Source organism: Pan troglodytes, chromosome 3, assembly GCF_028858775.2.
Source record: "Pan troglodytes isolate AG18354 chromosome 3, NHGRI_mPanTro3-v2.0_pri, whole genome shotgun sequence".
Taxonomy (NCBI): Eukaryota; Metazoa; Chordata; class Mammalia; order Primates; family Hominidae; genus Pan; species Pan troglodytes.
The window spans coordinates 148,630,052-148,657,736 of NC_072401.2; the positions used below are offsets into that span (position 1 = coordinate 148,630,052).

The window sequence follows — 27,685 nt, forward strand, 5'->3', positions numbered from 1 at the left end:
CACTGCAGTAACAGGCTGAGGACCAGACTGGGCAGCCATAGCATTCAGGGATGTTTTAGAGGAGCCAGCAAATAGGCACTGGTGGAAGATAATACACATGAAGGCAAATAGCAGTGGCCCCACATCACTTAAAGGCTCTTACATACTTTATGAAAAGTATCTGACATGCAATAAAAACACTAATTCTTTTCTACAAATATGTTATCTTGAGTGGACACTGAGGACAATTAGGGATGTCGCTTTGTAAATTATAATACACAAAAGTGGTTACATCTTTTGCATTCCGCTGAAACTACACTCTTAAACTGGGAATAGTCTGGCCTTATAATTATTAATATTGATCATTTGAGTATGTACACTTTCTCCCTGAAATCCATGACTCATCATTCAGAGGATCTCCCATACATTGACTGCTTACGTTGCCCAACACCTGAAGTGGAGGCTGTATGGTCAAGGGCGGGAAGGGCTGAGTATTGCAAGACATGAGCACTAGTTTCTCTTCTGCCATGAGCTCATTGTGTGACTATGGGCAAGTCACTTGGTTACCTTGTGCTTCAGTTTACAAATCTACTAGATGATGGAGATGAATCAAATGGTCTCAAATTCTCCCTTCCAAAAGTATGATTTGGATTTTGGAACTCTACATTGGTATCTTTAATAATCAAACATATGTCCTAATTGTTTTCAATAATTTATCTTTGGCTTCAAAATTCCTGATCAATTTACTTTATCTCTTTAAACTTTCTCTGTAAGAAGCAAAGGGATGAATCATTGTATTTGATTGAAATTTTATTTTCATACTCTCTCCTCATGTGATAAGTCCTGCAGAGTTTTAGGGAACTGCTTTTTTAAAATGTCCCTACATTAGAATAAATGGCAGAAAGGAAAGCTCAATTAACAATACTATTTGGTTAATATTAAACAGCAGTTAAACATAATAATCAGTGCTGTACAAAAATAGCAAATTTTTGTTTTACAGTCAGAAGTTTTTAATAATTTGATGAAAATCAAGATTAGCCTTAAATATAATAGCCTGATTAAGAATACCCAATTATCTTTCACATGCTAAGAGTTTACATTGTATTTTCAAAAGCTGTAAAAACATAAATATATCAGAAAATTTCCAAGAATCTTTTTTCATCTAAAACTCTCTCTTTAAACATCCAACATCCAGATGGCTCTGAAACCTCAAAGTAATGAGACAAAATTTCATATACAGTTAGAAATAAAAGTTTTCCTCAATAGTAAATTGGAACATACAGCTCAAAACTGCCATTTCCTAAATTGGTCATTATAGTTTTGTATTACCTTAACAAGATACATATTGATGAAGAGTTTTTATTCTAACTCTCAATTGTTACTGTACTATAAATCAAAAAATGTGGAATATTTATCCTGTACAGCCCAATCACAGTGTGAGTTATATTTACAGCTCCTTGAAAGAAAAATTTCCTAGCTCTTAACCTTCTTTTTTTGTTGGTTTATTTTTATTTTTTATTTTAGAGATGGGTTTTTGTCATGTTGCTTAGGCTGGTCTTGAACTCCTGTGCTCATGCAATCCACCCGCCTTGGCCTCTCACAGTGCTGGGATTAGAGGCATGAACCACTGTGCCCAGCCCCCAGCCCTTAACCTTTTGCTAAGGAAATCCATTGGAGATCTTGGGTTATATTTTGCTAGGAAGCCTTGAACAATGAGTAGCCAATTCATTGGCAGTCCAGCAATCTCTGAGGCAGCCTGATACAAAAATTCTGTGCAATGTAAGATTAAAGCAATTAGTTTAGTGCCATCACGTCCTCTTAGAGAGTTCAGAGCAGCTGAGTCGTTAGTAATGGCAGAGGTGGGAGGGCACTCAGACATAAAGGAACAGCAAGAGACCAACTGACTCGTGTCAGCAGAGTGAATCGATGGACTGCTGCTGCTGTGTAGGGGGAAATAAGAAAACTCAGCCCCTCGTCTTCCAGGGGTCTTCCAGTTCCCAAGAATCTTTTGGTCTGTGTGTGGCCCAACTGTTTGCTTCTCCTGGGAATTCGTAGGATTAGGATTTCTCTCCTTGCCACAGCAATCTTCACAATCAACTCTTGTACTTGAGGTAATCTGAATGAATCTCTTTCTTGAACCTCAAGAATAAAACAGAGAAGCACTGAGAGATAAAACAGCTGCCTTAGAGTTAAGGCGGTAAATAGATAACTTCAAGGGCCTTTTCCTTCCATGTGTATCAGTGAGACACAATATAGGTTGATTCTTTCAGCCTGTGTCTACTGGCAAGAGAAATAGGCCAGTAGACACAGGTTACATACAATGATTAGTGACATCCTTGTCAGAAAAGATATGAGAGAAAGTAAGTTGCTTGTGTATTTTTTTATTAATAAATTCTCACACTTCACTTGGTTATGTTTCTATGAGGATTCAAAGTGAGTGGGACAAATAATTTCATTATACCTATGATAACATAACCAATAATATCAGTTATCAGTTATTTATGGAAACTAAAGATGGTGGTGGCAAACTGAATCAAATAAAGTGCCAGTCAAATCTAATTTGACCAAACAGGTATTGTCACTTGCTTTGCCAATGCAGAAATGTCAATATCTACAACTAGATTTACAATGTGCAGGACTCTAGGAATCTCACCCCAGCCGTACAGACCTTTCACTAAGGAATGGGCCCAGCTCTCTCTGCCTCCAGGCCCTTGTAAATTGCAGGCCCCGCTGCCTGCATTGTTCTTTCTCATTTTACTCCTACTCTTCTAGTACTTGTACACACAATCACACAAACACACACACACCACTTCTTTGCGCTATTCTAGCACTTACCACATTGTGAAACATATCTACTTATTATTTGTCTCCTTCTAGTTAGACTGTAAGTGCCCTGGGGACAGGATCCATATCTGTTTTGCTCTCCATTGTGCCCCTAGCTCCTCGTCTTATGTTAACCTTGAATATTGTTGAATGACTATTGTAGAGCCCTTGGGAGGTACTAGTAGTACCTGTAGAAACATTAACATGGCTATAACAAACCATTGTATGTATTGACTTTTGCATTCTACCGCATTCAATAAAAGAAAAAAAAATGACAGTTTATACCTACGGTAAATGAAAAGTGTATGAAAAATTTCAGTTAACAGCCAGTCCTGGAGAGATGAAGTATCAGCACAATCTTCATAGAAGAAGACTTACATGAAATTTCAGATTGACACAAGAACCCCCTATCTAAAGGTGCGTTTTGTTTGTTTGATCACATTCTCAGACAAATAAAATTTCCCCCATTACGAACCCAAGGGGTCATTATGCTAAGTGTGGACCGGTGGATCAGAGACTGAACCACGTTACAATAGTCCTGGTATTTGGAATGATTCTTCTTATCTGTGGAGGAAATATAAAACACTTTTTCTTCCATTTACTCTAGAGTAATAAGAGACAAATACAGTTTCTATCCTGATAAGTAGCAAAATGAGGCAGAGAAGCTGTGAAAAGTCACTAGCATGGTGACGAGTCTCTCAACTTCTCCCCAGTGGCCACCTAACCTCCTTCCTTTTGGCCACCTTGAACAAAATGGTTTCTGGCTCTGCAGAAAAGGATCAGGGGGTGTTTTACATTTGTGGGTGACTATCTAGAAGGTTTTAATAAACACTAATCCTATGAAAATTTCTATATTTCCACATGAACTGATTACCATGAGGAAATCTGTCTCTCCGCTGGCAGCAAAGCCATCATCTATTCATCATACCTCTTACTGGATTTCTTTCTCATTTAAGGCAGGATTCAATAAAATTTCATTGTAGTTTCGTTTTCTCAGAAATCCATGAAAGCCTTGAAAAACATGTTGAGCATATTCTGTCTGTACAATTTGATATCCTTTCCACCTCAGGCCATTATTGTGGTAAACTCGGTAAACCCTAATTTAGATCCACGATGTAATGCTTCCATATCAGGCTGTGTGAACACGTTCCTTTAAAATAAAACATGGTAGGAAAGTCTTCCACTGAATGCTTTCACACAGAAGAAGCTTCGTCTATTACCCTTTCACAGCGATAGAAGAGACAAGAAAACAATTTATGAGTCATTTCCATTCTGACAGGAGCGACAATGACTGGAAATGCAATCCCTGCCAAGAGCTTTTATCAAGTAGGTTATAACAACTAGTAATAAGTGTAAATAATAAATGTCTGGGATCTTAGGGGAAGCGGTGGCAATAGGAAATGATTTTTGGTACTTCTGATGGGGTTCTGCTACTCTTGGAATTCCCTGGCTTCCCAGTAGAGTTTTGGCCTGACAATAAACAACAGTTTAGTACTTTATCTAATCCCAGCCAGGAGGTGAGTTCAACAGCAAGCTTTTGCAGATGTTCACATTCAATAATCTATCCATAATTGATGAAACAGGGAGGTCAGATGTAATGGCTGCTACTATTCCAGCAACAAATAAACGGTTATTGACAAAACAAGCCAGTGTGGTGCAGAGTGCTGAGCAGTGACAGGCAGGAGCCGGCACTGAGGCAGAGGCAGGGAGGACTATGCGGCTCTTCATCTTGAGAATTCCTCAGCGAGCCATGTGCAGAAGGGCCACACTGACACAGAAGCAGATGGAGGTGACTTGTCAGGGAGAAGGGAGGCTGCTGAAGTACAAAAAAAGATGAAGACATGCCGAGGTGGAGAAAATGCTGAGTGAGCCACGGACAAGGCTGGGGACCAGGGTAAGTACAAATGCATCGAAAGTTCAGAAGTGCCTTTGAATGCTCGCACTGTGATCCAGATGTTTGAGTTGCTTTTATCACGCAGCGTGTCTTCACTCACATACCTGCTGTCAAACTGTGCAGCCTGGATAACGCCAACACCAAAGTGGATGTATGGGATGCTTTGGTGCCCAAATCCTCCCACTGAGGGAACTTCACAGGTACTGCATTTAACAGTGTGAACTGTGGATACCTATGCATTTTTAAAAGTCCACAAAAATCACTTGTACAACTTTAACAATATTTTCAGATGAGCTAAATATACAAAATTGTAAAGCTACAAAGTTTCTCAACACTGAACTAACCTGAAATAGATGCTGCTTAGAATCAAATGTACTGGAAAGAAACGTGAGTGGAAGGCAAAGTTTTCTTTAATAACAGAAAACACACATTATACTTTCTTCACCTCAGCCTATGCAAAGAGTATAATAAAGCATTAATCGAGTATACTTTTACTGACTGAATAAAATTCAAGATATACTTCCACAAATAAGCAGCTGAAATCCTGTACTTCCATTCCAATGCTAAGAAATAATGTTTTTACACAGTTTACTGTGTAATATTATAAGATGAAGAATGGTAGGATAAAATGGTAGTTATTATTGCTATAGGTAGTCATAAAGAGGCTTGGGACAGAGAAGTTTTAAATATTAATATTCACAAAATCACTTAAATCAATTTAACACTCTTTAGTGGTTTATTTGGAGGTGTGATTTATTTTATTCTTTGCAACCAATGCCTTTGATCAGCTCTGAAATAACATACAAGCTGAAAATAAAATGGCAAAACAAACTGCTGCTAGCATTCTTATAGTAAGCTTTAGGTTTTATAGCAGGAACTGTTATATTTGGTGCTTTTGAATTACTTATCAATACTTAGACATTGAGAATTACAGAGCCCAGGAGGAACAGTAGAGAACATTGCCAGTTGCCCTGCTTCCTTAGCCCTGCCATCCTCCCAGATGGTTCCACCCATTTGGGAGGAACTTAGACCTGTCCCTGTCCCCAGGACTGCTCCTGTTCCTGATCTGGCAGAGTGGAAAGTTGGCATCACATCAGTTTGCCATGGATCATATAATGTTTTTAACCTTTGTTAAAGTGACTGGACTTTTGTACTGTCCCTTGAGACCAAGCACGCATCCCAAGGTGCATCCCAGCCTGGGGAGCTATATTCCAGTCTTGTTCTTCTTGCTTGAATCTCTATCTTGGTGCCTAGCCTGGTCCCTACTCACTGCGAGTCTGGAGACCTACCCTGCTGCCCTCAGTATGCCTGAGTCAGCAGTCTCACCCTTGAGCCCCAGTCCCTGTGGCTTGGTGCTTGTCACTTGCCAATGGCAGTCACTACCATTTATAGAGCAAAACTACATGTGCAGGGTGTCTTATATTCATAGTGCATTCAATCTTCACAGAACCTCGAAATATATATTAATATTCCCATTGTATATCTGAGAGAAATACAATACAGAGAAGCTGAGTGCCTTGCTCTGGAGTACACAGTGAATTGGTGAAGGAGAAAGGATTTGAACTGGGTTCATTGGACTTTGAAACCCATGTTCTTCAGCACTGTGATAGGCTTGCAGCTAGATCACACTGAGCATGATTGTGCTGACCTTGACCGTCACCTACAGCTCACTGCCTTCTGCCCCAGTTGCCAGAAGCTATCCTCCACTCACATACAGGGACATTCATCGCAGCCCAGTGTCTGATGTTTTAGATGTCAACCTCATGCTTGTCTGGTCACAGTGTTGCCTATTAGCAGCTGCTATTTTTTCATCATGCAGATCAATGATTAGAGGTAATAATAGCCAATATTAACTTAGCATTTTTAGGTCATTCCTTTGCCTGAAATGAACCCCTTTTCACTTAGGAAAAAAAAAAAAGTCATGCTTGAAAATGACCTCCAAGGTCAGCTATGGTCCCACTCCTTATCTCCACTCTTCTCCCCTTTTGCTTTTCTCCAGCCTTACTGGCTCCAGGCCCCCAGGCACACTGCCACCTTAAGGCTTTTGCCCTGGCCATTACCACTGCCTGGGTGTGCTTCCCTCGAGTATCTGCATGGCCCACTCTCTCACAGGCTTCCAGTCTTTTCTCAAAAGTCAGCCTCTCAATGCAGCCTTCTCTGATCACCCATTTATAATTCCCTCCACCCTACCTCTTGCCTTGGAACTCCTGACTCATTATTTTGTTGTACTTTTTCCCATAGTGTTTCTCATTGTCTAACATACTGTTTAATTCACTTGTCAATTATGTTTCATCTTCATTGTTAGTTTTCCCCAATGGGATGGAAGGTCCACAAGGACAAAGATGTCTGTCTGCATTGTTATTGCTGTACCCAAAGCGTCTAAAACAAGGCTTGGCAGTATGTGCTCCAAAACTATGTTCTTAAGACTACATGTGTGAGCTAATTTAATCTTCTTAACACCCCATGCATTGGCATCATTATTATTCTTGTCTCTTTAAAGTTAAGGAGACAAAAGCACATAGAGATGAAGCCACAGGGCCAAGGTCATACAACTGGTAAATGGTCAAGAAAGGACTCACATTTGAGCCATCTGGCTTCAGAGACAGCATACTCATCCAGTCCTCTCTTCCACCCCATTGACAAGTAGCTGCCTGACAATGCCACCATGCAGGCTGGGCTCCAGCTTCTGGATCTTTTTGGTGCAACCTGTCCTATTGTGGATTGACCAAGATTACAACAATGGTGTCTTGCAACAATGTCCATAAGGGAACTGAACACAGTTTAATGAGTTGCCCAAGGCCAAGAGCTTGGTGACAAAAACCACAACCAGAATCCAGGATGTCTGATTCCCAATTTGGTGGTCTTTCTGGTATTTTCAAAACCCATTTTGAAGATCCTAATGATTATCTGGCTAATACTTTCCCATTCCTATGTAACATATTACAAAAAACAATTAAGAAGTAATTTTGGCTTTGAAACCATGTGACAAATATTCATGTTTAGTTACACAATATTTTCAATGGAAAATGTTTATTTTTTAATATCTATGATATTATAAACATATAAAATGGAGATATAAACAATCATTCTGCTGTAAGCTAATATAAGCTCATAGGGAAAATGAATATGTTTAATTAAATTTAGGAAAAATGTATAGTTAAATCATTTGCATTACAACATACCATTTGCATTACAACATACCATTTTTTACTATTCCATTGGAATTTTCATCAATATGCTGTATTAACATATATCATCTTCATTTTACAAAGCAGGGGGTGCTAAGAGATTTGTCTGTGATCTGTTAAGCCAGCTGTGGCAGCATGAATAGCATAATCCTTGCACCAACCCAGCAAATCATACTTTTACTATTCTGTAATTTTCACTAACATTTATTGAGGAAGTAGCATATGCCAGACATAGGTCTAAGTGCTTTCTGTATGTTAACTTATTTAATCCTCACAACCACATTATAACTTAGATGCTAGAGTAATCTTCATGCCACAGGTGAAGAAACTGAAGCACAAGATGGGCTAAATAACTCACTCAAGGCTTCAGGATTAGAAATGTCAGGAACAGGATTTGCAGTCAGGCACTGTGATTCCAAGGGGCCAACCTCCTAATCAATAGATCAAAATCATATTGTGACAATAGTTGAGATGGCAACAGAGAAAATTAAGATTCATGAAAAGGACCCCGTACCCCTCCTCTTCTTTCATTTTATCCAAAATTATAAGCATCTCCCCTACCAGATCTTTCAACTGAAAATCTAGCAATCAGCACTTTCACATGCTCTTTCCCTTGCATTTACTGAGTTGCTAGTAGATAGCAAATTTGCAACTGCAGCAAGAAGAGACTGAGGATTGTAGGTATAATATGCTGATTACACTGCTTTCAGAAAAGAATAATATTACTTTTTCTTTTTACAAGTGCCTTAACTTTAGAGCTGGACATATTTCACTGTCAGAAAAACATCCAGAGTTTTTCTGAATTTCAAGGCAAATTCAGCTAGGAAGTTACATCATAACAAAGGAAGAATCCATGGTATCCCATTATCTATAATAATGGAGGGGAAGAAGGAAATGGAAATAAGAAATGGAAAGTAAGAATTCCTGACATCTTTTTCTCTGGAGAAGCTACAAAGCAGTGGGTCATTTCTAGCCTGATGCCACTTACATCTTTGGTTTTTTGAGACGGAGTCTCACTCTGTCGCCCAGACTGGAGTGCAGTGGCATGATCTCAGCTCACTGCAACCTCCACCTCCTGGGTTCAAGCGATTCTCCTGCCTCAGCCACCCGAGTAGCTGGGACTACAGGGGTGAGCCACCGCACCCAGCCCGCCATTTGCATCTTCTACTTCTGTGTCCTGTTGTGCTTTTCTCCAAACTGTGCTGATTCCCAACTGGTCCAGCAGCAGAGGGGAGATTTCTTTTTTAAGCTTCAAGTGTTATTCAATAATAATTTCCACTGGACAAGAATAACAAAATGTTATTAATGCCAATAAGTAGTTCATTAAGTGGAACAGATGAGAATGTTATTAAACATTTATATGGGAAACTTGTGAAGAGGCTCAACAAGTGAGTTTAAAATCATCTTACTGACAACTCTACCAATTACAACAACATCAGTAGTTAGAGGCGTGGGCTCCTGTCTGGCTCTGCATCTGCTAGCTTTGTGACCACGGGCTGACTAGTTAATGGATGTCTCAGCCTTCTTTTCAAACAGCTTCTGCCCCAGTAGCCCTCCTCAGAACAGTTTCACTCTTGCAAGGCTCCTACTCCAGCCTGGCTGCATGCATTTTGCTGCCCTCCCAGGCCTTTACTCTTGCTGCTCCTGCTCCAATGAGGGAACAACAGCTTCCCTGTTGCTTCTCTAGCTCTTGCTCCCTATTATAAGAATGGCACTGGTATACGTCTCTTTTCCATGTGGATAATGCAGTCTTGCACTATAGGAACAATCTACCTGACCAAAAAGAAACTTCTCAGACCTGTTATTCAACACTGTGCACCAAACTGAAGTTTAAAACATCAACATAATTATTACCATTTTTGATCATAGGGACTTTGGACAAAATTACTCAGGATTTCGGAATCTATACGGCTGTATTTTTCTCCCTGTTTTATTGTTTTTGCTTTATAATTTATACGATTATTTTTTACTTTATGAATTCATTTTTAAATTCTTTTATTACTTGTTAAGCATTTAATAATTTTCTTTAATGTTGTGGGTTGAGATAAGCTGTTGAAATGACTAACCTGCTACAATCAATCCTATACTAAAGATTTTTACCATGAACAACCTATGTAAAACCTATTAAAAACATTAATTAAAACCTTTAAATTTTAATGGAATGGAAAGATAAAATAGTTTACTTTTTAAGCAGTTTTTCTTTTATTTTTTATTACAAAATCAATATACGTTAATTGTAGAAAATGTTGAGAATACAGATACCAATCTCCCCCAAAAATAGAAAAATTAAAGTCATTCATTATTCCAGCTTCTACAGATAACCACCAAAAACAGTTTGGTAGTTCTAGCATTTTCATATATTATTTATGCACTACATATATATGTATTTATATATAAGTAGGGTCATAATGTACACTGTTATATAACCTGATTTTTTTGTTCAACATATCAGTAATACTTTTATTGTTATAAAATGTTTATTCATTTTGTAATTTTTATTGGCTGCATTGTATTTCAGCATAGGATACCCAACAATGATTTATTCAATTTGATATTACTTTACATTTACTTTTTTTCTGAATTTTTCACCATTCCAAACAGCATTTATAGCATTGTATACAGAGGTTATAGCTAAATCTCTGTATATATTAATGATTTTATGAACAATATTACAGCTCAATATTTTCACACATTACTAATTATTTCCCTTAGGTAAATTCCAAAATGAGCAACTCTTGAGTCAAAAGATGTACAAAATTTAAACCTTAAAACAAAGCTGTCATTTACTGAATGCTTACTAAGTGCCAGGCACATTACTTCTTTATCTTATTTAATTGCCGCAGCAACTTTATCATTCCTATTTTTCACATACAGAAAAGGAAGCCTACAAGCTAAGTGACTTGCATTCTGTCAGTGACTTGCACTGACAGAGTGGCCAAGGGCTGCTCAGGCCAGCACCTGGGATCTTCTGTTTGACGGCTGGGCTCATGGTAAACTGGAATTCCAGGGAATTTTAGTGTCCCTGGAAGCAACTCTTAATCAATGAATGGTGGGAACTGGTGGATAAATGCACCAGCTCCCTCATCTCTCCCCTGGGATAACTGATTTGTTTCTACACTGTTTCCTAGAGCGTCCCAGCAGGACTGATCCATTTGCCCACAGTAATAACTGGCTTGGCAATACACCTTTTCTTGGCTTCCTTCTTTTGCCTGACTCCCTGGCTGATAGAATCCCTCCCAAATAAGCCACATGTACTCAATTCCACGTCTCAAAGTCAGCTTCTGGGAAAACCCGAACCAAGTCGTCAAGGTATTGAGTTCAACAGTGCAAAAGCATTCACCTATTGCTGCCCATGCTTTTGTAAAAACTCAGAGAATGCCTTGTAAGCTTTTATGAAATGTCCAGAAATGTGTATTTGAGCAAGAACTATGTGACGCATTCGGGTTGCAATCAAAAATATTTTGTGGCCACGTTATTTCACGTTATTTATTTGGAAACTCTGGCACATAGAATCGAGTTAGCCACACTCCCTAGAGCAGGGCACACTTTTATCATTGGTCTGTGTGTGCCCCCTCAAATGTTCTTAATAAATTTTTCTCCTTCATCCTCCATCCTCACTCTTACTCCCTTTCCCCTCCATAAGCCCTCTCTAATGTGTCCCTAAAGAGTTTTTCTGGGACAGATATTCCCAGGAGTGGGCTGATATGCCACCAGGAAATCACATACAGAATTTCACTCACACCGTCACTCTTGGAATGATGGCCACACCAGCTTACCCTCCTAACTGCAGTTCTTGTAATCTCACATCCTTGCCAACCTTTCACACTATTTGGCTTTCTAACTTTCTAATGTTTTGCCTCAAAGTCATGTTTTTGTGCAAAAGAATATTAAACTCCTCCCTTGAAATGCTCACAAAGGAAAGCTGTTGCACACATCTATATAATCAACTCTTGATTGTTCAGGTGCCAAATGCCATTTTGTGGATTAGTTGGTTCCCTTATCTTCTTTCTCTTTTTCTATTCTTGGCCATCATCTTCATCATTAAAAACAATGAATAAGGGGCCGGGCAAGGTGGATCACGCCTGTAATCCCAGCAGCACTTTGGAAGTTTGAGACTGGTGAATCGCTTGAGGTCAGGAGTTCAAGACCAGCCTGGCCAATATGGTAAAACCCTGTCTCTTAAAAATACAAAAATTAGCCGGGCATGGTGGCTCATGCCTATAATCCCAGCAGCACTTTGGGAGACTGAGGCAGGTGAATCATTTCAGGTCAGGAGTTCAAGACCAGCCTGGCCAACATGACAAAACCCCATCTCTACTAAAAATACAAAAATCAGCTGGGCATGGTGGTGCGTGCCTGTAATCCCAGCTATTCTGGAGGTTGAGGAAGGAGACTAGCTTGAACCCGGGAGGCGGAGGTTGCAGTGGGCAGAGATTTCGCCACTGCACTCCAGCCTGGGAGACAGAGTGAGAATCCATCTCAAACAAACAAACAAATAAATAAGGGTCAATAGAGGACAGTCGTGGGAAAAAATGGAGGTTTAATCTTAAATTCATTTTATTAGTTATTAATGAAACTTATGTGTTGATTAAGGGAGAAAGTTGAAATTACTGGGTAAAAGAGTTTTTTTACAAGTATATGGATTGAATATTAGGAGTATGGTATTAATGTTATTTTTAAATCCTAGTATATGTTATTGTTATTGTGCACCAATTATATGTATAATTTCTAAATGCAATATTACTGTTAATTGTAGATCCATAATTACTTACACTAAAGACACCTTTGAGAATGTTTTGGATAAGTTTTAATATATTTGATTACATTTTTTCTTTCTGAAGTTACCCCTTTCATCTCTTAGAGGAATTATATATAATTTGGCTAAATTTGTAATGATGAAGTATGACCCACACACTTATTCCTGTTTAACACATCTAATCCTATAATCTTCTCTGGGTTCTTCTAGGTGTAATGCCTCTTCTTCTTTCGCAGCCTGTAGATCAACGAGTGCTAACAGCTGTGCCATTGCCTCTAGGTCTGTCATACAATTAGTCTTGTGATGAACTATGCAGGTTGCTTTATTGCTCCAGCGAACACTTTCATACGCTAGGCCTTGAACTTTAAGGAGTATACATACATTATGTTCCATATGTCACTATTTAGTATAGTTGATTAGAGTACTCAATTTTCAGATTTTTGAACTTCATCCTCTTAGGATGCGCTAAATAAAAAATTTTATCCTTTCCTTCATTTTTCTCTCACAATGAGTATCAGAAATTTTTGCACTGTTTCTTAAAATGTGAATACCTAGATACAAAAATTTCAGCTTTGTAAAGAGCTACTATAGCAGTACTTTTTAAAAAAATGAATAAGTAAAATAATCATGAAGTTTTGGCCCAAGTGGTATTCTAGATCTCAAGGGAAACTAAAACCAGCTTTCATGTTAAAAAAATCAATAAATTTTATTACTAGAAAATTTGTATTTATATTAATTTAGGCCACAAACTTTCTTTCCTGACATAAAACATTTCTTTATTTGTAGGAAAGTTTGTAAATTGTAAATTATTACTGAACAGATTTGTTTCAAAAAATAAATATTTTAATTTTTTTGAGCTTTCTGGTTTTCTACAATGCTTTTGTCATTTAAATGACAAATACTGTAATTTATATGACAAATACTATAATCATGGTAAAAAAAGAAACAGATGCATATTTTCCTAAGCTGTAACATTATTATTATTCATTAATTAATTAAAATATTATTAATATGTAAAAAAATTAGAGACATTTTAAAAAATTAAAAATGATTTAAAGAGCTACTCCCTATTGATGAGGAAATGAAAAAAAAATTCAATTTACTAAGATTCTATTCTGTGATCTTTACTACAGCAACTGTGTTAAATTAGTACCATAAAGTTACCTATTTCAATGTTTCAGGAAGGACACAACTTTAAATATTAAGATAACAATAACAAAATTATTAGTAAAACATTTTAAGTTTTTGTAATTCCCCAAGTATTAAAACATATTTTTATAAACTACCTAAAATGCTGTTTTCCAAGTAAGGCTATTTCCAAGTAACTATTCAAAATAAGATCAGATATGGAACACATTTTTATACTATGCCTTAAGTTATTGTATAATAATTCTGAATAAGATTTTCTATACAATTTGTAAATAAATACATATTTTAAAATTAGAAAATATTATTTCCTTTTAATGGTTTTAAAAAACCCTTTCTTTTGCACATCAGACACTGAATATTTTGAATATTACTTAGCAAAACTTATGAAATGAAAATAAGGTAGGCGCTGTTTGTGTACTGGTGGAAGTGTGTGAGTGTGTGTGTGTGTGTGTGTGTGTGTGTGTGTGTGTGTGGAGGGTAATGCTAAATAGAAAGAGGTCCGAGCCACAACAATTGGGGGAAATGGGATCTGTAACAGCTGCTCCTTTTAGATTCCCCAAGAAGGAGACTGCCTCAGGTGGGCCACAGGACAAAAGATAAAGCAGATGAAAACTCTGATGTAAAGCAGGAAAATGACTGCTGAGACCGCTGAGCCTACACCTTGAATCATCTCAAGCTGAGTGGCGAGCCCTCTTTAGCATGCCTTAGAAGCTGGTGATGAACTACACACGACCAGGAGGCAAACTGGCTGCAAGCAGGCTTGTCTGCATGTTATATATAATGATAACCAGCCATCCTCTGGGAGAAGGGGCCATGATTTCCTCTCTGGCAGCATCTGAGCTCCCCTCAGTTACCCAGACCATTAAACCAAGGATGGAAGGGTAAATTTTAGGTAAGGATTTCTAACTGGTGAGTAAAGACAACTTCTGTTTAATGGGCAATGAGTAGCTCTGATGTTTAAAGAAAGAAATAACTCAATTTTTAAAAAATAAATGTCATATTTTTAACTCAAAGAAAAGTTATTAACAAATTAATAATAAAATATTTTTCACAAAATGTTGGTTTATCTTCTTTCCATTATATAAAAATATGTGCCAATACAAAGATAAATTTAGGTACTACGTAATGTACATATGATAAACAGTAAATTACAATTAAGAATAAAGTAAGAAGGAAGTGGAGACTTTGAATGCATGCTCAATAAATACTACCTACTACAGTATCATTGCTATCATTATCCAGTTATAGTTACATCAATCTGTAGTGATAATGGTATCTTACATTTGAGAACTGTTTATAATTTAAAGTGTAAACATACATTTTTAAATTTTGGTCTTCACAAAGACACAGTGAAGCTGCCATTAGTATTGTTATTTCACAAATGAAACTGAGCCTCCAAGAAGTTAAGTGACTAACCTAAGGTCACACAGCTAGTGCATGGCAGACAGGACTGAAATCCATGTCTTCCAGCTCCAAGGCTCACGTGCTCTTTCTGTACCACAGTTACCTCTGATATGAACATTGTACATCCAAACCTACAGCCATTTCACATATTTGGCCACTTATAATTAGAATGCCATTGCTATGTATGACTTGACCTATATTCCATTAAAATGCTCTTTATCATGTAATACATGTACATCAACTTGTCCTTCCAATACCTTTAACTGTGTAGACTTTACCAATACATTTAATATTTGTTCCTATGCTAACTAGGGGTTTGAGAATACCGTAGGTCTAGAGCAGAAGCCCGACATTGTGATTTCATAGATGTATGATCATCTAGCACTTCGGAAAAAATATTTTATGTATATTAATAGTAACAAAATAGTTTTAGTTATCTGCGTGTTAAGCCCCATGCTACAAATTTCAGACATATATTCTTACTTAACTCTCATAAGGCTGTCCCGAGTTAGAGTAGGATTATCCGCATCTTACAGAAGAGGAAACTAATGTTCAGAAAGGTTAAGTCAGTCACTTGTTCAATGTCACATGGTGAGGTGGTAGCAGATCTGGGATTCTATGCTTGATTAGTTTGATTTTAGAGCCCATCAATTAATGATGTTGTTGTCCTCTCACTGCAAAGAGTTGATAAATGTACTCTCTAAAAAGCATTTTGAGAGTGCCTTATCTGAGAAATGCTAGTACTTACTGCCTTTACTTCATACAAATGTCTAACGATCAAAGATTTGATAGCAGATATGAGCACCTATATGCATTCCAGGAAACTCTAATGTCATGATGTCATATTAAACGGGCCCCAACTGTCATCTACATGCAGCCAGGAGATGATAGGGAAGAGTGAGAATGCAGACATGAAGAAGCCATTGCTCTTGTAGACAAACTGATTCAAACTACAGATAGAATAAATGGGGTATCCATCAGAAGATTCATCCTATTATTATATCCTGCAGACATTCAGAACTCTAGAGCTGAAGTATGGGAAATGACACAGAAAGGACCCAAAGGAACACTGAGTCTCAGACATCCTCTCTCTTGATTCCTCCTTTGCCTTGGCTTCTTTGTTCTCATTTCCTTCCCCTCTTGTTTATTATTTTTTATTTACATTTTTTTCTTCTGACATACACTTTTCAAGAATTTCTTACATATAGTGTAAGAAAATCTAAAAAATGATTAATGCAAGTGTATTTGCTTGCCTTGCCTTTCCCAGACTATGAATTCTGGCATAACCCATTTGACACTCCTTTTTCTCTCAAACCAGCGTTATCCCTACTGGGTTCTATTACGCACATAACAGTTATAATTTTTCAGAGGAATGGGTTGTGCAAAGTAGAGATAAGACTGCTGAAAGAGTCAAGATTTATTGACCTGAAAGAGAAAAGAAGGCAGGAGAGAGAGAAGAGAGAGGAGTGATAACCACATAGAAGTGGAATACAGGGTGGGAGTTTTGGGTTTAGGGAGTGACATAAAGATATGGGCTTCTGAATATCCTGTGATAGACAAATTTGAAAGTTAGAGAAATAGAAGGAAAGAGGATTTTAAGAAATAATGGTGCTGTGAGTTAAGATTATCTCTTTTACTGTTCTTTAAGGGTAATTAAGTAGAAATTAAAATTACTTTTAGTTTAGATTGCTGGATTTCTTTTCTTTTAATATGTCGTCATACAAAGACTGAGCCATGGAGAACTCTGAGATTTATTTGGGTTGCATAATGGCTTCAGCAGTAGACAGAAATGTGTCTTCACTTATTAAAGTGACCAAAGAAGAGATTAGTTTTCGGTTTGTCAGTATGAAATCTGCCAAGGTATTTGCATATCAGCTAGATTATCACTTGATTTAAGAGCCCACTGCTATAAACAATGGGTTGACTTTTAAAAGAGAGGTAAACTATATGCAGAAAGCAACTAAGTGGAAACAACTGTAAGAACTCTCTCCCCCCAAAACTTCCTGTCAGCTAAACATTACAAAGCAAATAAATCATTGATAGAAATTGTTTCTCATACAGTATGGCTTTATCTTTGCTTACATTTATTGAGTTGAAAAAATATATTACTTTAGTGAAACCCTAAGGATATATTATTTTACACACATGATACATATCCTCCATTGTTAATAAATATATATCAAATAAAAATTTTTGGAATATTTTTTCTGATACAGTAGCTCCTCCTTATATGTGGGGAATATGATCCAAGACCCCCAGTGGATGCCTGAAACTTCAGATAGTATTGAATCCTATATTCACTGTTTCTTCCTATACAGTCATAGACAGGCAGCGTATACAGCATGGATACTCTCAATGAAGGGATGATTCATGTCCCAGATGCGACAGAGTGGAACAGCACGAGATTTCATTGTGCTACTCAGAATGGTGCATAATTGAAAACTTACAAATTTTTATTTCCGAAATTTTTCCATTTAGTATTTTCAGACTGCGGTTGACCACCACCAACAAACCGTGGGAAGTAAAACCTCAGATGAGGGAAGACTATTTTGTATTACTTATTTGCATTTTTCTATGTGATGCTACTGGTGAGGCTGGAGATATAGGTCAACCACATCTACAAGTTAACACTAATGTTAGAAGCATTCTAAACTGTTACAAAGATGCTAATGTATGTAAACATAGAGATGGCTACTGCTTTGTATATGGAATAAATAATAGTAATGGGGTGAATCCTGTATTTTAAAAGCAAATGAAATATCAATCTGTTGAATTTTGTTTTCATAGTATCATTTTTAAGTTACATTATTGCAAAATAATAGAAAGCAAATAATTCTCTGCCTGTTTTAAAGATTGAATAAAGTTGGTGTTCCTAGAATCATTAAGTGAATTGATATATTTAGGGAGAAAGGAAATTCATACATAAAAATGAACGGGTAAGAGAGGCCATTCCTTTTCCTTAAAATAACTTTACGTTGGTATGTGGCTGGTCCAATTTTGCACAAGGTTTTGTGATTCTTGGTAAAATATTTTTCTCTTTCAAATCTTAGGACCTTATAATATACCTCTTAAAATTTAGAATTTACCCTACTTAGAACATTTACAGGTCTAATTTGATGATGGCCAAAGGGAATTATGTTTTCCTTCCCCAGCACATGGCATATGCAGGTAGCATTCTCCTCGTTAAATGTCAGGGTCTCTATGACCCCTTGCACAGATTTATTAGTGTAACTATTTTTTCTCTTTACCAAATACTCTTTCCTTACTAGTAGGTGTTTCAGTCCTAAATAAATCTATTATTTGTTTTTAGTTTAGCTGTATTCTATCATTCAGTAAAGAGCCCTTTATCAACAAGGAATGAATCACCAAAGTTTTATTCATATGCTTGTCTGCACATTCTTCTATGACTGTATTAATACTTTACTGATAAATTAAAGCCTTTCCATTAAGATACATTAGCAAAATTTCAAAATTCCTTCTATTTCAGATTAATAGAACTATTATTGATTGGGAATATTCACTTATGTTTATCCAAGTTTCTTTGAAAAAAAGTAAAAATATTTAGATAGATGAATAACATTATTGGAAGGGAGAAAATTATGAGAGGTAGAAGTTGAATCCAGAGGCAAGACACTGAGAATTTGAAAATATTCCAATTCATCAATTTGAAATACAAGTGAGAAGATAAAATGGTATATAGAATTAATGACAACAATTAAAGATAGACTGAATATGAAAAGGAAAGGAAAACGCTAAATCTAACATGACAAAGCTGTTTCTGAGCCTTCTTACCTCTCTTCACAGCTACACTATGACAGGAACATCAGTAGTGCTTTAAAACAGGTGAAGACAATGTTGGTAACACTATGCAAGGTAGGAAAGTAGAATAAAAGAGGATCTCGAAAGAAAACTTTAAAAAATATATGTTGAATATTTACTTTGTGATTACATAACTGGTTAGATCTCCAATCAGGGAATCTATCCTACATATTTATTTATATTTTATCATTTTATATATATATATACACATATATACACAAAATATATTCACTAAATAAGGAGTTCTCTCTCCTGCTATAGATTTCTAATAGAAATATTGTAAGCTAGAAGGAATGCCATCACAGAAGACCCTGCAGATAGGAAGATATGTTGAAATTTGCAAGCAGATAATGGATCACTTATGTAACATCGTTACTTTCATCAGGTCCAGAAAGAAAAAAGTAAAAGGAGATTCAATTGAAAATTTGAAGAATGTCCTTTTAACTCAAAGGAAATAGAAAAAGTGTCTAAGATAGGACACTAAGGAGAGTGAAAAGACATTGCCTTCAAATCTGAAGTCAAAGCAAAGCTCTGTTCAAATGTTGTGCTTGGCTTCTGCAAGTCTACAGTTCTGGGTGTGCTGTGTCCAAGAAGGCAACAATATTCTTCCACAAATATTCTGTCAAAATGTAGGCTCTGAAGAAAGTCCCAGGCTTTTCCCAACTGCAAAGGCTACTGGATGATAGCAGTGAGCCTGAGGGCTGAAATACGCCCTTGCCTAGTTTCCTGAAGCCTCTACTCTGGCTGGAGAATTAAATAACAAGAACTAACTAAACCTGGGCCAGGCGTGGTGGCTTACCACTGTAATCCCAGCATTTTGGGAGGCTGAGGCAGGCAGATCACAAGGTCAAGAGATCGAGACCATTCTGGCTGACACGGTGAAACCCCGTCTGTACTAAAAATACAAAAAATTAGCCGGGCGTGGTGGCATGCGCCTGTAGTCCCAGCTACTCAGGAGGCTGAGGCAGGAGAATGGTGTGAACCTGGGAGGTGGAGCTTGCAGTGAGCCGAGATCGTGCCACTACACTCCAGCCTGGGTGACAGAGCCAGACTCCGTCTCAAAAAAAAAAAAAAAGAATTAACTAAACCTAATTCCAATCCAGGTACATTTACTGGAAATATCTGCATAGAGCGCCCTCATTCCAGCCCAAATCCCAGGATTTTGCAGTTTGCAAAAATATGCAGTTTGCATGTCTGTTTCTTTTAGAAATACCTGGTATGAAACATCTATTCTGTTCCCCCTGCCTTCCTGGATATTCCTGCTTAAGCTCTTTTGTACCTCCTCCTTCATCCAATTTGGCTCTAGGCCTTTTTCTTTCAACACTATTAACTCTCTCTCTAGGAAATCTCATCCACTCCACAGCTTCAATTTGCTGAAAACATACAAATTTATAGAATGTATTATGTTCTCCAGAGAAACAGAAGCAATAGGATAGATGCAAAATCTCTTTTAATCACCCTATGTAGCCATTTCTTAGGCCTGATGGAACAAACTGTGACAAACTAAATGTCTTAAAATAACAGAAATGCATTCACTCATAGTTTCTCATAGTCTCTCATATGTATATGAAAAGATTTGTTACTTATTGTAAGGTACTGGCTGCCGTGATTACAGAGGCTGAGAAATCCCACCATCTGCTGTCCAGAAACTGCATGCCCAGGAGAGCTGGTGGTGTAGTTTGAAGGCCTGCAAACTGGTGAGTCAGTGATGTAGATTCAGACGGGGTCTGAAGACCTGAGAACCATCAGTGCTGAGAGTGGAAGATCAATGTCTCTGCTCAAACAGTCTGGTCAAGTAAATTTGCCCTTCCTCTGCCTTTTTGTTCTATTGAAGTCCCCAATGGATTAAATGATGTCCATCCACATAGGGGAAGGCCATCTGCTTTACTCAACCCACCGATTCAAATGCTAATCTTCTCCAGAAACACCCTCAGAGACACACCCAGAAATGTTTCGCCAGCTATCTGGGCATCCCATGACCCAGCCTAGTTGACACATAAAATTAACTTTCACATATAATATTTCCACTCTAGACTTCTTTTTAAGCTCCAGACCCTCATATTTAACTGTCTACTTGAACTCTCCTTGAATACCTTTAAAACTCCTCCACTTCTACATATCCAAAATTGAACTCTCCATTTCCCTGCAAGCCTTTCACATTCCCTACCCCCGAAAACAACACCAGCATCCACCCAGTTCCACAGCCAGGAACTCAGGGCCCATCTTCGCACCTCTGTTTCCCTCACCTCCTATACTTAGCCTGTTACCAAGTCCTTTACAACTTTTGAATCTGTCTAATTCCTTCCATCTTCACTATTACTGCTCAAGTCCAGAGACTTAGATTAGAAAAAATAAAAAAATAATAATTATTGAAGGTTTATTATAAACCAGGAAGACAGTCTTTTAAAACTTTACATAAATTATCTCTTATTATCACCCTATGTATTAGTTCTCTAGGGCGTCTAGCCTAGCCTAGCCTAGCCTAGCCTAGCCTAGCCTGACATAAAAATTACCACAAACTAAATGACTTAAAATAATAGAAATATATTCTCTTCTAGCTTTGAAGGCTACAAGTCTGAAATCAAGGCATCAGCAGGGCTGTGATCTTTTTAAAGGCTGTAGGAGAGGATCCTTCCTTGCCTCTTTTATCTCCTGGCGGTTCCAGGGATTCCTTGACTTGTGACTGTATCACTGCACTCTCTGCCCTTGTCTTCACATGGTCTTTTCCTCTGCACATGTGGCTTCTTGTCTTCTGTTTCAAATCTTCCGCCTTTTTCTTATAAGAATGTTTGTCTTCATATTTAGAGCCCACCTAGATAATCCAGAATGAGCACTTCATCTCAAGATCTTTAACTTAATTACCTCTGCATTCACAGGTTCCAGGGATTAGGAAGTAGATTTTTTTTTTTAAGGGGAGTAACATTTAACTCACTACCCTTTATGAAATAAGTACAGTTATTAGTCCCACTGGATAGATGGGGCAATTGAGACTTAAAGAGTGTAAGGGATTTGCCCATGTCACACAGTTAATAGGTTGTAGGGACTTAAGCTTCACATATACTTTCAGAGAAACAATTTCAATACTCTTCTGAAAGGAGTAACAGCTTCAAGTAAAGTAGTTCATCCCTTGGATGTCAAATATTCCTTCTTCAATCTATTCATTACTAGACTATCCTACACCACTAGGAATAGGATACACCAGCATTTCCACCTCTAGGAATCTATTCTATGGATAAATTTGTCACATCTGATGAAACTGTTCACTGCCACATCCTTTACAATAAAAGTTATGTGAAACAACCTTAATGCCCAGCAGTAGAAGATGTTTGAATCCATTATGGCGCAGCCACACAATGGGATATCATGTAGACCCCTTAAGATAAGGCTTGTCCAAATTAACACAGGAACAGAAAATCAAATACCACTTGTTCTCACTTACAAGTGGGAGCTAAACCTTGGGTACTCATGGACATAAAGATGAGAACAATAGACGACTAGAGGGAGGAGAGCAATGGCTGAAAAACTATCAGGTACTATGCTCACTATCTGGGTGACAGGATCAATCATACCCCAAACCTCAGCATCACAAAACATACTCAGATAACAAATCTGCACATGTACCCCTGAATCTAAAAGTTGAAATTATAAATAAATAAATACAATGAGACTCGTCTATAGTTAATAATGGTATATTATATACTTGAAGTTTACTGAGACTAGATCTTTCGTGTCCTCACACACATACAAAAGAGGTTAATACGGGAGGTGATGGACAGGCCAACTAGTTTGATTGGGGAAATAATTTCCCAATATATAGATATATCAAAACATCACATTGTACATCTTAAATAGATGCAATGTTTATCTGCCAATCATACCTCAATAAAGCTGGAAAAATTAAAATAATAAAACTAGGCATGTCTATGCATTAGTATGGAAGAAATTCACTCAGGGTGCAGAACAGTGCATATAAAATGCAACAATTTTCTAAATAACACAAAGGAAACATATATATGCACTTTATGATATTTGAATATATAGAATATTTTTGGAAAGATAAGACAGAAATGTGTAACTGTGTTTGTCTCTGAGAAAAGAACTGTGAGACTGAGTACAGGGAAGGAAAGAAAATTTAGTTTTCATTGTGAATTTTATTGTATTGTTTGAATTTATTTTGTGCTTGCATTACCTGAGAGAGAAAGAATATCTATGAGCTAGTTTTCATCTAATTTTCCAATTTGACCTACAACTGAATCTCATCTTCCACCTAAGTCCTTGCTTCCCAACACACTGAATATGTCCATGTTGAGTGTGTATGCATGTGTGCACACACGTATATCCTCTGTTCTATCATTGTGGACTCTCATGTTTTCTACATGTGTAAATCCTGTCTCTCAAAAACTTTTTTGTTGGTGCAGCCTCCCTGGTCTTCAGTGTTGGAACCAACCACTCTTCCCTTTGCACTTAAAAAGCCCCTGTTCATCCTACTTTGAATTGTGGTTATGCTTGCAAGTTGTTCACCCTCATTAAATTAAATCCTAAAGAGAAGTGTGCATCTGGTTGGTCTCTGTGCTCCCCAAGGTATCAGAAACAGAGTTTTGCTGAATGCTAATCATTAATTAAAAAATATTAAGCATAAGAGTCATCTAGGAAAACCTAAGTTTTCTATGCTATCCAATTGTAAAGGGGCTAGAGGAAAATATCTAGCCCAAATATAGGAATTCTACTTAGCAAAAAATATCTAAAGGAACAAAGAAGATCCCAAAAGCTAAAAATTAATCCAATATTGTGTATCACATTGGATTATTATAAGAGATGTAGGTGAAATACTTTAAATACACAGTAGAGGTAAGAGAAGAAGAAAAAATGACTTCAGTTATAATTCAGGAAAGATCGCTCTTGACATTTTTATTTGTTTGTTTTTACCCAAACAAAACCTAGTTGCAAAATAGCTGAACAGTGATTTGATTATATGGCAGGCTACTTATCGGACTGAGACTAACACCCACCTCCACCTCTGTTGCCTCCCCACTACCTGCACTGAAGATATACATCAATGCAGCTCACTGTATTTGCTTTATAACTGCATTTCTGTGTGTGCAAAATTTCCCAAATCATATTATAAAATGACTGTAATTTCTTTTTTGTTATTTACTTTTTACCATTACTTAAACCTATTTCCTCTTGTCCTTATTGATATGGGCATATGGAGGGCCATATTACTCCATTTATTTAACTTTCACATATCCCAAAGCACTTCATAGTAATTGATTACATACCACTCTACCTTCAATAAACAATAAAACCGATTTTTAAAATGCTTCTAGCATATTGCTATTCTGCTTTAATCTCAGTAAATAGGCACACCTATGTCAGGCCTAACTCATTTCTATTGGCCTTGTAATAACATATAGGAAAATAAAATAAATATACTAAAATAAAAATTAAAAATGGCAGTGATTGAAAGTTTAGCTTACTGTTAATGCTGTTTCATATTCCTCAGCAGCTAAGTGTGCTAAGCCCAAGTAGTAAGAGGCTTCCGCTTCCATCTTTTTGTCACTTCCTGAAGGGAAGATGTAAAAAAATTACCAAGTATTCAATACATGATTTATTACAACAAACAGAATCCTTGCTTTTCAAGACAGTAGAAAATTATTTTTAAAAGTATGCAGTTTTATCAATAATCCCCAAAACCTAGCTATATACTGAAAAAAAAGGCTGATGTAGACACAATTTACCTGGATCATAGATATTAAATTAAGATGCTTTAACAATGTAATTATATACCTCATACATGACATACCTCATACCATTTGGCAAATATATAACTTGCTTATATTTAGTTTATAAAGGGGTTTCCCTTTATAAACACAGCCCAATATTATCATTTTGACATTCATGTATAATTTTTATACTAGTCCAGCATGTAAAGGCTTACAGTCATCTAGCATAGTTGCTGCTACATACATAAAACAACTGATAATGGATAACAACCTTAAATGGTGCACAAACATTCATACTCAATCACATGGACTGACATTCAGCTAAGTTTCTGACTGCAGATAATTCACAAATTAATGAATTTTTATTTTGATTATGTTCTGTTTAAGAGCTACCGCATGTTCTCACTCATAGATGGGAATTGAACAATGAGAACACATGGACACAGGAAGGGGAACATCACACTCTGGGGACTGTTATGGGGTGTGGGGGGGGGGAGGGATAGCATTAGGAGATATACCTAATGCTAAATGACGAGTTAATGGGTGCAGCACACCAGCATGGCACATGTATACCTATGTAACTAACCTGCACATTGTGCACATGTACCCTAAAACTTAAAGTATAATTTAAAAAAAAGAGCTATTGATTAAAGCATAGGTGAGAGTAACTGACAGAGCTTAGTCTCCTGGTACAAAATTCCCTGCATATTTGAAATCCAAACACTTTTCTTTACTAATCACCGGTAATGCTTTTCATCATTTTTTTGCAAGAAAGTTAGTCTAATTCCTGCGATATCTTACTAATTTTATTTCAGAAATTAACCACTTCTTTCCAAAAGCAAAATGCGTAAAGATATAACGTGGTTCAACATGACATACCTCATACCATTTGGCAAATATATAACTTGCTTATAGTTAGTATATTAAATGTAACATTGGCTTCCAATGTGACTAACTCCTGGCTAATGCAAATGCTGAGTGATCTAACCTTTGTTTTTGGTCTTTGGAAAGCAAGTGATACGGTTTTGGTGTTTGTCCTCTCCAAATCTCAGGTAGAAATGTGGTCCCCAGTGTTGGAGGTGGTGCCTGTGGAAGGTGTCTGTCATGGGGGCAGATCCCTCATGAATGTCTTGGTGCCATCCTTATGGTAACGAGTGACCTCTTGCTCTGTTAGTCCACATGAGAGCTGATTGCTTTAAAGAGCCTACCATCTCTCTTACTCCTTCTCTCGCTATATGACATGCCTGCTCCCCTTCGCCTTCTGCCATGATTGGAAGCTTCCTGAACCCCTCACCAGAAGGAGATGCTGGCACCATGCTTCTTGTACAGTCTGTGGAGCTTTAAGTAAAAAACAAAACAAAAAAAAAACCCACCTCTTTTCTTTATAAATTACCCACCCTCAGATATTCCTTTATAGAAACGCAAAATAGACTAATACAGGAAGTATCCTTAGATTTCTGAGCTCCACATTCCAACCGTGAAGGATGTCAGCAGGAACAATATTTCTTGCTGCATTCACTCTCACCACTCACCAAATAACCGCTGCTGAAGCAGCGGCTCTTTGAAGACTTCAAGGAAATAGGATGGCAAATGCCAGTGACAGTATTTTTTTCTTCTCTAGCTATTTCCCTGATTGCAGAGAATTATACATTCAAGATCTCACTTTAGCAGAGTTGATGATGCCAGTAATCCAGTAAGGGGAATTTTAATTCTTAAAATGCAGCTGGGCCCTAACTTTTTCTCTGGTACAGGATTATGGGTTCTGGGGATAAAGGTGGGACTAGTGAAGGGAAAAACAGAATAGAAGAACGAGGCTATGACAGGAAGCTACTTATTAGAGAGTTAAAAGTTGGCTGTATGTGGTATGTATTTTCTGTGTCAAGTGGTGTAACTGTGTTAAAGCACTAGCAACTGGCCGGGCTGATATGGCACCATCATCTGCATCTAATTTTATGTGAGTGGAAGCTCAGCAAAGAGGAGAAAGGAAAGAAAACATCTATTGCTACTGATACAGTTTGGAAACACCAAATATTAGTTTTTAAATAGTATTTAAGCATGAGAACGTTTCTTGTACACGAATAGAGACAAAGTTAAGATAAAATGAAAGCAATAACATAACAGAGAAAAATGTCGGTAAGAATAGGATTAAAAACAACCAAAAAGAAAAGGTTAGATCTAAAATCTTGGCACTACTAAAATTGAGTGACACGTCAAAACTTATGTTTTAGAGGACAGAGACATAAAGAGAGAGAAAATAAATAATAAAAAATAATTATGTGGTAAGGTGTATGCTGACAAATGTTCCAGAGGGAAAATAGAGCAAGGTAAGGGGAATTGGGAGAGCCAAGTAGGGGTCCAGAGGACAAAGCAGGTTTCAATATTAAGTATAGTCATCAGAGTAGACTCCAGTGAAAAGGTGGTATTCACAATAGTGTGAAATTAAAAATACATAATAGAATTAAATTTGGGAAACTTGCACGTATGTGGAAATTAAAAAATATCCTAAATAAACAATGGGTCAAAGAAAAACACAAGGGAAACCAAAAAATACTCTGAGATGGATGAAAATGAAAACACAACAAACCAAAATGTATGGGATACAACTAAGGTGTGCATAGGGGGACATTTATAGCTATAAATGTCTATATTTTAAAATAAGAAAGTTCTTTCCACCTTATAAAACTAGAAAAAGAGGATACAACTACACTCAAATCAAACAGAGGGAAGGAAATAGGAAAAACTTGAGTGGAAATGAATAACATAAAGAATAGAAAAACCATAGTGAAAATCAACAAAACAAAAAATGATTCTTTGAAAAAGTCAACAAAATTAACAAATGTTTAGTTAGACCAAACAAGAAGAAAAAGAAGAAACCCTTAAATTATTAAAATCAAGAATGAAAAAAGGTAAATAACTGTAGGCCTCACAGAAATGAAAAGGATTATAAGAG

The 27,685-nt window shown here is 37.1% G+C and overlaps 1 protein-coding gene across 14 annotated transcripts in view; it reads right to left on the reverse strand.

Annotated features, from left to right (window-relative positions):
- TTC29 (tetratricopeptide repeat domain 29) overlaps positions 1 to 27,685 on the reverse strand; it is a 243,679-nt gene that overhangs the window by 143,552 nt on the left and 72,442 nt on the right. For all 14 annotated transcript variants that reach the window (XM_063808348.1, XM_063808344.1, XM_063808382.1 and 11 more), the window contains one exon: positions 24,490 to 24,575. In XM_063808348.1, the coding sequence (XP_063664418.1) occupies positions 24,490 to 24,575 (86 nt within the window). The remainder of the gene's footprint in view (positions 1 to 24,489; positions 24,576 to 27,685) is intronic.